Source organism: Venturia canescens, chromosome 2, assembly GCF_019457755.1.
Source record: "Venturia canescens isolate UGA chromosome 2, ASM1945775v1, whole genome shotgun sequence".
NCBI classification, from domain to species: Eukaryota; Metazoa; Arthropoda; class Insecta; order Hymenoptera; family Ichneumonidae; genus Venturia; species Venturia canescens.
The window spans coordinates 14,971,138-14,984,327 of record NC_057422.1 but is presented as its reverse complement, the minus strand read 5'-3'; the positions used below and the strand labels follow the sequence as shown (position 1 = coordinate 14,984,327).

General features: G+C 36.6%; 2 protein-coding genes across 4 annotated transcripts in view; one reads left to right on the top strand and one right to left on the bottom strand.

Moving 5' to 3' along the window:
• The window catches only part of LOC122406773 (protein FAM13B), a 35,832-nt gene extending 28,474 nt beyond the window's left edge, over positions 1-7,358 (top strand). The window contains exons 6-11 of the mRNA XM_043412476.1: positions 2,644-2,965; positions 3,143-3,376; positions 3,522-3,722; positions 3,884-4,534; positions 4,710-4,957; positions 5,158-7,358. Of these exons, the coding sequence (XP_043268411.1) occupies positions 2,644-2,965; positions 3,143-3,376; positions 3,522-3,722; positions 3,884-4,534; positions 4,710-4,957; positions 5,158-5,371 (1,870 nt within the window). The 3' untranslated portion in view covers positions 5,372-7,358. The remainder of the gene's footprint in view (positions 1-2,643; positions 2,966-3,142; positions 3,377-3,521; positions 3,723-3,883; positions 4,535-4,709; positions 4,958-5,157) is intronic.
• A 32-nt stretch (positions 7,359-7,390) lies between these two features.
• LOC122406771 (uncharacterized) lies at positions 7,391-12,987 on the bottom strand. 3 transcript variants are annotated; one of them, XM_043412474.1, is made up of 10 exons: positions 12,402-12,984; positions 11,965-12,270; positions 11,672-11,859; positions 11,046-11,514; positions 10,382-10,769; positions 9,880-10,183; positions 9,177-9,623; positions 8,984-9,099; positions 8,518-8,650; positions 7,391-8,451 (listed from the first exon to the last, which is right to left on the bottom strand). In XM_043412474.1, the coding sequence occupies exons 1-10, from the start codon at positions 12,556-12,558 to the stop codon at positions 8,197-8,199; spliced, it is 2,763 nt and encodes a 920-aa protein (XP_043268409.1). In that variant the 5' UTR covers positions 12,559-12,984; the 3' UTR covers positions 7,391-8,196. The 3 variants fall into 3 exon arrangements, with proteins under 3 accessions (XP_043268409.1, XP_043268408.1, XP_043268410.1); XM_043412473.1 differs by having other exon boundaries at positions 7,391-8,650; positions 12,402-12,987; XM_043412475.1 differs by having other exon boundaries at positions 7,391-8,650; positions 9,880-9,958; positions 12,402-12,986.
• Positions 12,988-13,190: the final 203 nt, after the last annotated feature.

Here is a 13,190-nt window from a genome sequence, read left to right as displayed (position 1 = left end):
ATTTTCCACAATCGAATTTTTTGACAAGATTTGTAAAAACTCGTTTCGCACCTTGCATAACTCTCACACATTTTCATATGCAACGCGACAGACGATGTGAATGAATCACTTTTATCAGACTCATTCTTGTTCATGTTCACGTCCAGAGATCAAAAGCACGAGAGAAGATTGAATCTTCGTGACGTCTACAAATGTGATCACTCCAATAAGATGATTATCGCAGCTTTCGATTACATCGTTTCACATTATTAATGCACTGGCATCTATCATTGAAATATTATGCAAATTCTTTCATCCCATTTATCTCAATTTTCAACTCACCGCAAAATACTCAAAACTCGATTAACCCTTAGTGTGCATCTGGGGTCAGGCTGACCCCAATATTTTTTTCTCACATAGCCACTTCATACTCGAAAATAAATAGACTTTTTGGAACGGTTGCAAAGTGGACTATTTTTCCCTTAAAGCATGGACACTTGTCTGTAAAGCTCTGTAAGGATTTGTTTCAAAACTCAAAATTTAATTTTTTACGAGAGATTTAACCGAAAAAGTGCTTTTTACGGGCACTATCAACTTTGAGCACGTTTTTGAACAATGAAAAAAGATTTTTTTCGAAATCCGACTTTGCAGCCTTGAAGTTGGATCAATTCACTGCAAAAAGTGACTAAACCTTTTATTCCGAAAAGCGCATAGTTACCGAGATATTCGATGTCAAAAATGACCTGGGGTCAAAGTGACCCCATTTGCACGAAATGTCTCGCTGTGAAGGTGTGCACGCTAAGGGTTAATTGTCAATTATATCATTAATTGGATATCTTCGTTGGAACTCATCAGAGGCTTGATGCAACAATTTTTATCGAACTGAACGAATCAATCCTCCGACGAAGAACTCTGTATTTGATGTTTTATTGAGAAGCATGTTACTTCTGAAGTGTTAATTTTAAATTTCTCGTGACATTTTCCGAAAATAGCAGCGGAAAAATGGTCTTTGAAAAATGTCACCACCGAAGCTCGACATTCCGAGTCTTTTCAGTTCTTCGTAAGACTCGAAATTTCAATGGAATAAGAAATTAAGTTTCGGGAGTTGTATCCAAGATTTTAAACGTTGAACGCGAAGAATAAACTTTCCAACGTGACTGCAGCCAAATTCGTACAGTTTTAATGAAAAGCTTACGATTGCAGGAAAACACGATGCCGAAGTTGCGTTGTTGGGAGCCAGCGAATTTTCGTTCTCCTCTGAAACAACTCCTAGAATTTCCATGCGGTGTAACTACGACAATAAAAGCAAATTCTCCCGGCTTGCGAGTGAAGTTTACGATAAAAATTAGCACAAATTAAAAATTCCTCCAAACAATAATTACCAAGATGCCTTTGGTTCACAGCGATTTCAACTTTCATTGCACCACGAAAATCGGATTTGTTTAACTGTCCAAATTGCGGAAAATGCGTAAATTTTTCGGAATTGAATCTTATCAGCCAATAAAGTGGAAAGATAAAATTGGAAGAATTCAAACGATTTAGCGTATAATTTATCGTATCGACTGTTTTCCAAACACTGTCATTCAAGCCCGATTTCCTGAGTACCGTGAATGCACTTCCGAATATGTAGGACGTACCAAAAAGTGTCCACGAATGTTTTGGGCACTACGTTTTTTATTTCTCGTAAAATAAGCTTCAATTTTTCATTGTCTTAACGAAGATTAAGCAATTCTCAAGAGCGTATAAAAGTTAAGATTCTCAAATTAGATTCGTCCTGATTAAATTCCAGTTTCACGAACGTTTATAATGACACTGCAGAAAAAATCCGCAGTCACATGAATGAGAATTACGGCTTATACGGATACACACAAACGCACATTCGCTCCGTGAGCACTTCGCAATCTCGACACTTTTAGCTTAGCGCCGGCTTCCTCTCGCTTTACGTAAGATAAATAGTAGTTTGAGTCAGCTACCAGTGACAGCTGCACATTCTTCCATTTCCCGTTAGCGCTTAAAAGATCATTACTCCATAAAAATAAAGTTTTACAGACAACTGGAAAATGGTAATGCAAACACGTGATGATTACGAACAATTATTCGTGAAAATAAATCGTTCCATGTTGTTTTCAACAACTGGAAAAAAAAACACTCCGAATCGTTACTTTTTCACGTTTCCACATTTATTTTTAATCGAATTAATTTTCCTCTGACTTCTCAGTTCTTTTTTGACTACGATACAACGTATCTGTAGACCCAACGTTTTTAATGCTGCTATTCGTTCACTGCATATTCGTAGCAACATTCGATCACTGCATATTGAGGAAGATATTTTAATGCGCGTACAATAGACAGTGTGCAGAACAACCCATTTTTTGAAGTGAGAAAAGTATTTAAACAGTTCAGTAATTATTATAAATCGTGACAGGGATTTCTCGAAAGCCATTCGTCAAGTTTTTTTCACGTTACGTTCTCGACATCGAGATTTATTTACTCAGACGACGATACGATTTTTTGTTGGGTTTGAGAGGCGGGGAAAGTCCTTGACTCTGATTTCTCTTCGAATTTATTGATTTTAAAGATTTTTTCGAAGCTACTTGATTTTGAATAGTAATAGAATTGAATCGTTCAACTTCAGTGACAAGATTTTCGACCATTTGATTGCAGCATTCGCAACAGCACGAGCTATCCGGTAATAGCAAACGAGTGTAAAGCCTGCCGTCGTGAGTCAAGCAACGACGATAAAACGACGAGGGAAACGGACAGGACGTCATTGCTTTGCGCGCTGAAACCGCGCAAACGTAAGGAACGTCGAGAGTCCTGCTGCCAGGAGAGAAAACTCATCAGGAGTAACAGCGAGGAACGTATTTTAGAAGGAACGACTAATGTAGCCGAGTCGATCCGTCGGGTTAGCAGTCACGAGGATTTCAACACCGAGCAACATCATCATTTGCTGTCTCAAACATCGCAAGACATGGGGCACGGAGTGGTAAGATTTTTTACGGTGGATTTAAGCGGATTTTTGGAAATGAACTTCGAACAATTAGTATTTTGGTGGATATTATTGTTTTTACATGAATTTTTATGTCAATGAATTTTTTCGATCGCCCTTCTCATTGCACTTTCATTTTTATTAATGTTTATTCAATTTTCCTTCTCGTTTCAGAGATGCAGTGGTTTACCACTTAACGAAAGAACAAACGTCTCGCCGATATCGATGAAACCGTCGCCGGTACCGTCACCGTCTGACGCTATTGTTCCCGCTGAGAGATTCGAATGCGATGTCGAGAGACTACGTAGCAGCGAAAGATTCTCTCGGAGCATCGCACCGCGTGGACGGAGACAGGGGAGACGCAGGAAGGTTCACAAGGGACTTGAAACTGATCAAAATTCTACAAAGGTACTAAAAATTCTATTTTCTAGTGAAAAAAAAAAAGTATCTGGAAGTAAGAAAAATAGCTCCACGCATATTTCGAATGTCGACAATGTATATGAGTGTAGTCAAACACGTTGTAATTGAAAATTTTGGAAAATGTTGAATTCAGGAAAACGAAGACGAGTCCGATGGCGTGTATGCAGTTTCGCCTGGTTCGAACAAATCGAACTCGAGTGGGCAAAGCTTTCTTGAAATGCTCAGCAGCGGGCCGAGCAGATCACCATCCCCTGTACGTGCACATCTTCTGGACCGTGAAGATCTGAACAATCCTGTGCCGACCAATTGGAGTTTTCAACATCGATCGGGAAGCGTGCGTGCAATATTTCAATTGATTGATAATTGTCACTTTTTTCTCGACATTTATAAAAAAATAATTGACATACACAGTTTAAAAAAAAGTTCCTCCATGAATTTTCTACCAGATTCGTTTTCATTATTTTTCATGATGGCACGTTTTGGTTAATTTTTCAGGAGGAAGAAACAATATCACGAGTTGAAGCAATGCTGTCACCGCGGAACTCGTTGCTTGTGCCACGACGATTTTACTCAGAAACCGACGACCCACCTAACGTCCCAAATCCGACGGACATTGGACTAAAAACTCTCACAAAGCACATAAATGGCCTGAAAAAGAAGATTAAAAAATACGAGGAAGAGTTCGAAGAGAATTTTGGTTATCGTCCGAGCCACTCGGACAAAATGAGTAACCGTGACATAAAAAGATTGTGCGCAGAGCTGAACAAACTGAGGAAGGAGCATAAACTACTAAAGGAAGACCCCATCGGTGCTCTTCTTGCGAATGCCAATTCACGTTTGAGCAACGCCGTCACTACGACCAACAACAATAACAGCCCCGAAAAAACAAGAGCTGCTCTCATGGAAGATATGGTCAAGGAGGTCGATCGGAAACTCTGCGAAAAACGTATCAAGTCAAACCGCACTGACAACATGGACGATTTGACGTATGAACAACTTATGGAAGAAAAAACTGCGGTTCAAAAAGCTCTGCTTCATATCGAGGGCGCGTTCGGTCGACCGGTTACCAAAGAAGATCGCGCTGTGGTTCGCCCACTTTATGATCGTTACAGAACTCTCAAAAGACTCCTCATACGCGCTGGAGCTGTAAGTCTTGAATGTTCTCGTTATTTAGCTCAATAACTAGTTTTCAAATTCCTCATTTCTTCAATTCAATGTCATTCTACGATGGAAAATAATTTTATCTCGTATTTTCTTTGTCCTCTGTTTCTAAAAAAATATAAATATTGTATCTTTCTAGCTAATTTACTTTCGATTACAGGGGAAAAACAAGGACAGCATTCCTGAATTGGCAACTATATTGGAACACGAGGCCATGGATTTTACTTCTTCTTCTTTGCCTGGTAGTGCAGCCGATGGGGAGCGGAGAGCCAGCGAGCCTGACATGTCTCACCGTGGCATTCTTGACTGCATCGAACCAGCTGATCAGCTTCCAACCGACAGCGATAGTCAGCACAGTAGCAGCGAAGGCAGTCGCGGCACCGGCGAAAGTCTTCACGCTCTGCCTCAGTCAGTGTTACATTGTTTTTAAACTCATATTCTTGATCTATTTTTATTTTTCAAGCGAAAAATACTTCGTCTATACGTTCAAAATGAAGCTGATATTCTCTATCACCTACAATTCAATAGATTCGTATATTTACTTCAAGTTTCGTGACAAGTTTTCTCCTTTTTTATGTCCAATTGAAAATAACTTTTCTCTACCGCAGGGAGGAACTTTTGGCCCAACAGCGAGTGACGAGAGAAGAGAAAAAGCGTCTTCGCAGAGCGCTGAAAGAGCTCGAAGCACAGTTCGAGGTTCGGGCTGGTCGCCGAATGCAGCGAGAAGATCGTGGACCTCACGTAACGGACGTTTATGAATCTTACAAACAGACTAAAGCAAAACTGCGATTGATCGACGCTCTGCTCGCAAAAAATGCATGACGGCATATCTAAACTGAGCCCACAATGGTGCTTTAAACACGCGATAAATAAACTTTTCACAGCTAATTCCCCAAAACAGTTTCGACGTAAAGAAAACTTACAACAAGTAAAAGAGACTTCTCAATTTTTCTGTACAAACGTTCGTACGATTAGACGACGATTTCTGAATGATTTATTTTGCTTTTGATATATTTTTCTCAACATCGTTAAAACAATTTTTGAGTTTTCTCTATTTTTACATTTTATGATTGACAACGGGGCGTGTTTTTTGATGATGTTATATTTATTTTTCCCTCGTAAAATTTGTCACTGCGTTTCCTGACGGAAAGAGAAGAGAAAAATGAGGTGAAAAAATTCAAGTGATCACCAACAAAGTTTTTATTCTTGTAAATAAAATCGACCATCGTTTCTCATTAATCAAGACTTGAAAGGCTATGAAGTGGTGGAATAACCGAGAGATTAATAATAAAATTGGATTATTTTGTAATGCATAAGTTTAACCACTCTAAGAGATATTACACGTTGTAAATGTATAAGAGTACTATAAAATGTTACGTCAGTATAAAGCATTGAATGAAATATTGGAGTAAATGAGAGAAAATAGAGGAAGACTCGTTGATCTTTCCGTTGTATCGTTCGGAAAGCGATTGATTGAGTAAGCATTGCAATTCCTGAACAAATTAGTGTTTCATTACAACTAACAATCGATGTAAGTGTCATCTTTTCGCGCATTTTAAATTCAGCCTTCGTCAATATAACAATTTTTTAAGGATATTCAAATTTTTTTCACAGACGAAGAATTAATTAGTGCAAAAAAAAATTAGCTCATATTTCGTGCAATACTTCACAGTAGTTGAAAAATCAAAACGAATTCAAAGAATTGGATAAAAACTTTGACATTCAAAACTAAATTGACTAGGAATCAGTAACATGTACTTTCTCAATCGCTATTTGGTATGTTCACGGATTTTTTTTTCGACGGCGCTACAGTTCAAGTTAGTCCGTTAAAAAAAACAACATTCATCCAACAATATCGTAGTGTTGCTGCATAAACGAACGAGAACGATCCGATAAACATAATCAATTTGAAACAGGAATAAAAACAGCAGGAAATATGTGTTTTTCCTAATCGAGCATTACAGTTGGGGAGAATTGCCAAGAAAATTTCATTTTCGATAAACTCTGATGATTCGTGCTCTATAGATTAAGCGCAAGAATTCAACTCTTAATTATATGAAAATTAAGTTTTTGGTATTGCCGGCTTAGTGATTTTCAATATTAACGCTGAATGAATATTAACGCTCTTGAACTCCGATATTAAAATACAAGAGAGATTATAAACAAATCGATCGAACCGAGAACGAGAACGGAAAGTTGTTGAAAGCGCTCTTTCGTCCACCGATTGATGAAATCGGTATATAACTTAAAAATATAAAAAAAAGAAAGAAAATGAAGATGAAAAGAATAAGAGAAACGATTTTTTTAGACCAAAGCATCATTTAGTCTGTGATATAAATAAAGGAAAAGGGAATATTTGTGTCGCGGGAAGACGCCGAGATGGGCTCGTGAGTGAGCAATTTGAGTAAAGAAGTCGAACGCTTGGAAGAATGAAAAAAAATCCATTGAAGTAGTGAAGAAAGAACGATTCGAAATGAACCCATCGATCGAGTTTCTCGTGATTGGCGAGACAAAAATAATTCGTCATTCTGGCGTATAGATTTAAAAGTTTTATATTAAAAACGTTGCTTAAAACAAATGTATCCTCTTTTTTTTCGTAGTTTAATAGGAATGGCACATCGAGGCTTGGGGAATCACGAAAGATTGGAATATCGAAAGGCAGAGGTTCTGCTCTCGACAAAAACAGACATCAATAGTGCACACGAAGAAAATGCTATAGATGCTTTTTCGAACGAGAATAAAACACAGAAAATCATGTTGCAAAAAAAAACAAAACAAACCCAAACAATAAAACTCTTTTCCAACTATATTTTCACAGAGTGGAGAATCGTGTGAATTCTGACATATCTAATAATACCCCCCCCCCCCCCCCCCCCCCCCCGAGATTATTCAGTGAGCCCGTAGAGTTAAGAGTTTAAAAGAGAAAATAAAACTTAACTAAAATAGCGCGCAGTTGAGTGAAAAAAAGTGAAAAAACAATCGATAATGTTTATCTTCAGCTCACTATAGATGCGTCACCTGATTTAGAAATATCTTTCTATCATACTAGATATAAAACTGCACGCATCGACTCAAAGAGCGAAGGAAAAAATGTCTACGAGAGAGATAAAGATTTTTAAATATGTATATACATATGTATATATACACGTATATGTGTATATACATATATATATAATATGCATTATATACCAACGACTCTTTGCGTTTATACATGTGTTGAATATATGTATATACAAAGTATATATATTAAAAATATCTATATAAAGTCATATTATTGCATTTGAAGAAAAACAAAATTGTCAGCAGTAGGGTTCGATACAAGTGGAGCGAAATAATTTCTTGATTGCTTCAACAATTAATCGATTCTAAAATTAGAAAAAAAAAGTAACGGTTTCCAAACAGTTTTCTCGGTTCTTACATTCGAAATCTCCTCCACTCGTTTTGGACTCGATTGTATAAGAAATAACGACTGGTCTACGAAAGTAATACCGTTTTGAATTTTCTGACTGTGTTCTCATAATTTTCCGTTTTCCTCCTTCAAACTTCGTCGTATTATTATTTATTTATTTTTCTCATTGTTCCGTTGACAGTGACAAACAATTCGATTGCAAATTACGAAATGATTTTCGGATTGTAAAATCGATTGATTACGTATTAGATTTCAATTGTTTCTGGAAAGTTTTGATCTGGCGAAGCATCCCTGCTAGTTTCGTCGACGTTGGAGGTCCTTGATTGCACACTGAATCACCTCGTCTGTAATCGTTGAACATCCGTATCGGATTCGCCGTCTGAGCGCGTATCGAAAAACTTCGATACGTCGGACTTACTGGTACTTCAGTCGAAACACAAACGAGACTATTTCTCTCGTGCAACATTCTCATCTGTCGCTTTAGAATCATCACCTGCAAAAAAAATGGAAAAAACGAATTCGACACGTTCCCTTTTTTCGACACTCCTGAAATACTCACTTCCTGATAAAGACTCGCCACTGCTTTTATTTCTTCTTCTTTCGCGTTCAGCTCTTTCTCTAACGCAATTAGCTCCTTTTCCAAAGATTTATCACTCGATTTATTCGATTCCTTTTGCAACTTCTCGAATTTTCTGAACCAAACAGTCATGTGTCATTATTATTATTATTACGATCGGTAACCACAATTATTGAAGGAATGACACGAAGTAACGGTTTTTGGTCATTTCGATAAAAACCGCTGTTTCTTATTTTTTTTTACACCGACTTGCCTCTTTTTCCAAAATTGGATTATTCACAATTGAAAAATAAATAGATTACGTTAAGAACATTGAATATTCTGATTATTCCGAGTTCTTATATTTATCAAAGAAAATGATTCTTTTATATTTCGTTAAATAAATCGAAACCTCAAGGATTCATAGCCAGGTATGAGACAACGATTTGGTGTGTTCATTTAAACTTACATTATCATAGTTTCGTACTGATCGTGGAAATTCATCAACACTTCTCGAATCCCTTTCGAACCCTGTGTCACAGTTTGGAATTTCGCTGGTGCTGACTCGCCTATATTGAGTTCCTCCTGTGTATTAAAAGAAAAAAATAATTATTCATAGTCTGTAATTCCCATCATTAGGCAAGAATTGAAAAAAGATTTACTTGTCGCTGTTTTAACAAAATGCTCTGTGTCAGTTCGAGTTTCCTTTCAAGATGCTTTTGATCATTGAATTTAATAGAAGAGCAGATTGATTGAGTTTTCTGCTTTTTGGGTGTAAGTTCGCTTTTCTGACTGGGGTAAGACCCTTGAACTTCGTACAGAGTTTCGGGGTCTGGGACAAAACTCAGTCCACGTGTCTTTGAAGAAAAAGGCTCGAGTTGCACTGGTTTCGACGATTTGTCGTCGCTCAATGTTCCCTGATACATGCTCGTAATTCCTCGAGAATTTATGCTTAATGGGATATTTCTTCCCTCCATCAGAGATTCCCTCTCGTCTCTTATGCATTCGAAAAGTGTCGAGACTGGTTTCAGTCCCTTCGAGACACTGCTGATGATCATTGGAGAAATTCGACTCGGCATTAGTTGCCGTGTTTTCATCAAACTCAAAGCCTAGTAAAAAGAATGCACGAATTAAAAAAGCTATATCAAAATTTGAATACGAAATAATATTATTGAACATTTATTCTAAAAGCAGAACTCGAGTATCGGATTATAAACGTTGTTAAAAAATTGATTAATAACTATCACTAATGAGATTTTTATGAAGAATTCCATTTCCCTTGAAAGATACATTCTGCTCTGAAGAAGACAACTAAATTTATTGGCCAGAGAAAAAGCGAAGAAAATGTGGAATTGTTTGACTCACTTCCTGGATGTTTAATCCAAGATTGTAGCTAGGAGTCACAGAGGTACCAACGACGAAGGGTATATTTCGAAAATTGAATCTGTTGAAGTAGGATCTTTGAACTCGTTTCATTCTTGATGATACAGTCGGCGATTCATAATTTCGGGTTGGAAAAGGGTCATAAGAAGGAGACAAAATATGAGGTATTTGACAGTCCTGTAGAACCTCTTGATTATCATTGTTTCTGTACTCTTTGAGTATCTTATTTTCAGCCTGACCAACTAGGAAATTTGCTTCATCATTTATTCTGTTTGGCTCTCCGAATCTATTAAATTCCACATACAAATTCATTCACCTTTCACCAGAAATAGAATTTTTTATTATCAAAAGGCAATGAGAGTGATGTACTATGAAACCTCATTATCGAATGTGAAAAACATTCATATTAGCCTTTAGAAATTGGGGTCGAGAATAACTCTGCTGCGTTTATAATCGGGAGATAGATAGAAATATTAATTCTGACCTGAAATCAGAAGGTTCTGTCAAATTATCTTGATAACTCTTAGCCTCATTGCCACAATTGTCTTTCGATTGATTCAGTTCACTATTGTGTTGTTCTTTAGGTTTTTGTTCCTCGATCTCATTGAAGATACGTTTTCCATTATTTTCTACGAGCCGGTGACTTCCTTTGGTTCTCCAGGGCTGATCGAGTTTGGCCCCATTGTTAAAGCTTCGAATTCGTGTTTCCATAACTTTCGAATGTTTGCTCGAGACGACCGACAAACTGCCACTCTTTATCGCACTATTGTGATAAATCTCGACAACCTCGCTCATATTATTTCGATGTTTTTCGATTACGTTATGCTGACGACGATTCTGTGATTGCTGGAGTTTCGAAGTTGTTGAATGACCTTGAAAAATAATAAATAGTTTTTTTAATATTCTTTTTTTGAGTATTCATTTATCAAAATTTAAACACAAAGTGGTTTCAATGCTGAATGCTTGAGGAAGTGTACTCAAATTTTTTTCATTCAAAAACAGGTATTCCGTGAAATGCATTTGCATTACTCTCGTCCATAATAAAACCAAAACATCCATAATCTTGATATGGCATTTCAAGATTCAAAATGGTTTCTCAATTTATTCTTCCGTCAAACAAAAATTTGTTCACCAAATTTGCTTCATACCTCTTTGTTTCGGTCGTCTTCTAATTTCTTTCTTATTTTCAGAAATACTTGTATCTTTTGTGGCTGTTGTACATCTGGAAGCAGAAGTTTTTAATCCTCCCTGTTTTTTAATTTTTTTCCTCTTTGTAGTAGTCCCATTGGTATCATCGATTGATTTTGACACAATTTTACTGCTGACTGTTTTACGCCCTCTATCATGACGGGGTTTTTTATTCTTCATTGATGTTCGAATACTTCTGAGACTTTCAATAAGATTTGGGTGTAATTCTGGCATTTTTGTTTCTTGTTGCTTTCCACAGTTCAACTGGTTTGAATAAATGTCGTGATTTTCGATCATCGAAGATTCAGCAATTCGAGATTCTTCCTCCCATTGTTCGTGAAGACCCTTGGAATATTCAGCGAGGTGCAATTGATAAGGATGCACTCTCCGCGATGAATTATCACTGACAAAGTGCTCTCCATGGATTTGCTATCAATTTGACAAATCATTTTATCTTAATTAAAAGTTATTCTCTCATGAAGTTGTCTTAATGATGGAATATTCAAAACACATGGACATTCATCAGGAACGAAAATCTCCTTTTAGAGGTTATAAAATTATATTGCAACAGAAAATCAAATCTTACATTCACTGTGTCAAGAACAGAATTTTCCATCGTATCTTTCGTGAACTGGAAATTAATTTTACTCTCTTTTGTCCGCTCGAACAAATAACTTTGGTCATTTGTATCATTGCGATCCTCATCGTGAATATTGTGAAAATTATTCAAGTTTGACTCAGGTTTGAAGGACGTTGAATTCGGCTCGATGAGCTCTGTGACATTGGAATTTTTAATATCGATTTGTTCAGGTAACAGACTTCATTTTATAATTTTCATTTTATTAAGGCTTTTGTACGAATTGCTCATAAATTACGAACGGTTTTTTGAATCCGGGTCTTCCTGCGCTTTTTGCTGTGTATGTTTTGTTTCTGTGAGATATTGCGGAATTCCGGAACTCGACAGATTGGTTTCACTTGTCTTATCATCGATAAGATTTGCGTTTGAGGAAGTATCGGACTGAGAATTTCCTTCGGTTACTGGTGAATGGTCATCGGTTCGATCGAAATCATTTGTTTCTAAAGACATGGCACCCGCGGCATTGCTGTACAACATTTTCGTGTAACGCAATCTCTCCACCACCGATTCATATTTAGATTCTGTATCCTCCAGCTGTTTTTCAATTTCTACGAAATTCGAAAAAATCGGTACACTCGGAAAAGCATATATGAAATATAAGTTTTTTTTCATTCAATATTCTCTATTTTTAATGGAATATTTATTAATTTAAAATATTGTTAACGAGTTTCCGAAAAACCTGTCAAAAATATGTCAGCTTGACTTTTAATCGGGTTCGGTGAATCTTTGTAAATATCTTTACGTCCATTGTACTCGTCAACGGAAGATTTGGTCGAAAAATCGTTTCGATTTTCCTCGTAGGTGACCCACGTTCCTTGGCTGCCATGCGTATCCATTATGACTTCACTTTTTAATTTACAATCGCATAACCATATTGATTATTTGGGAACAAAAATCAGTGAATCCTTGTCGAACTACAATTTTGTATTTCAATCATCGAAAAATTTGCAGTATAATAGAGCGTGATGAGAAGGAGGAAATAAATTTATCGCGGCGAAAAAATCGAGATAACAACAAAACCTCATAAAAGTGACAAATATTGATTCGCAGGTTTCGGGGGAAGCAAGGACTGAACGATCGATTACATTCTTCGTTTTTCACTTGAGCCTCGTTTGTTACTCACTCACAAGTTAATTGTACAAACATTACGTCGACAAGAAATATTCCTTCTAGTATGGCATACGATTTTTCAGAAAATTCAATAATGCTGGATCAAAAGTAACTCTTACATTATTAAATAGACTTCTTCACGAAGCGTATGCTCAAAAAATCTTGTAATCGAGATTTTTTTTTCAATTTCATTACATATTTTTTAACCGATTTGAAAATTGAGGTAAACTAGTTTCCTGTTAAAAATGTTCAGTGCCTATTTTTCAATAAAATGAAATAAATCAATTCACTTTAACAATTTCAATGAGAAAAAAAAAACCTCAACATTACAAATCGAATAACCCGCGATTCAAAGTAT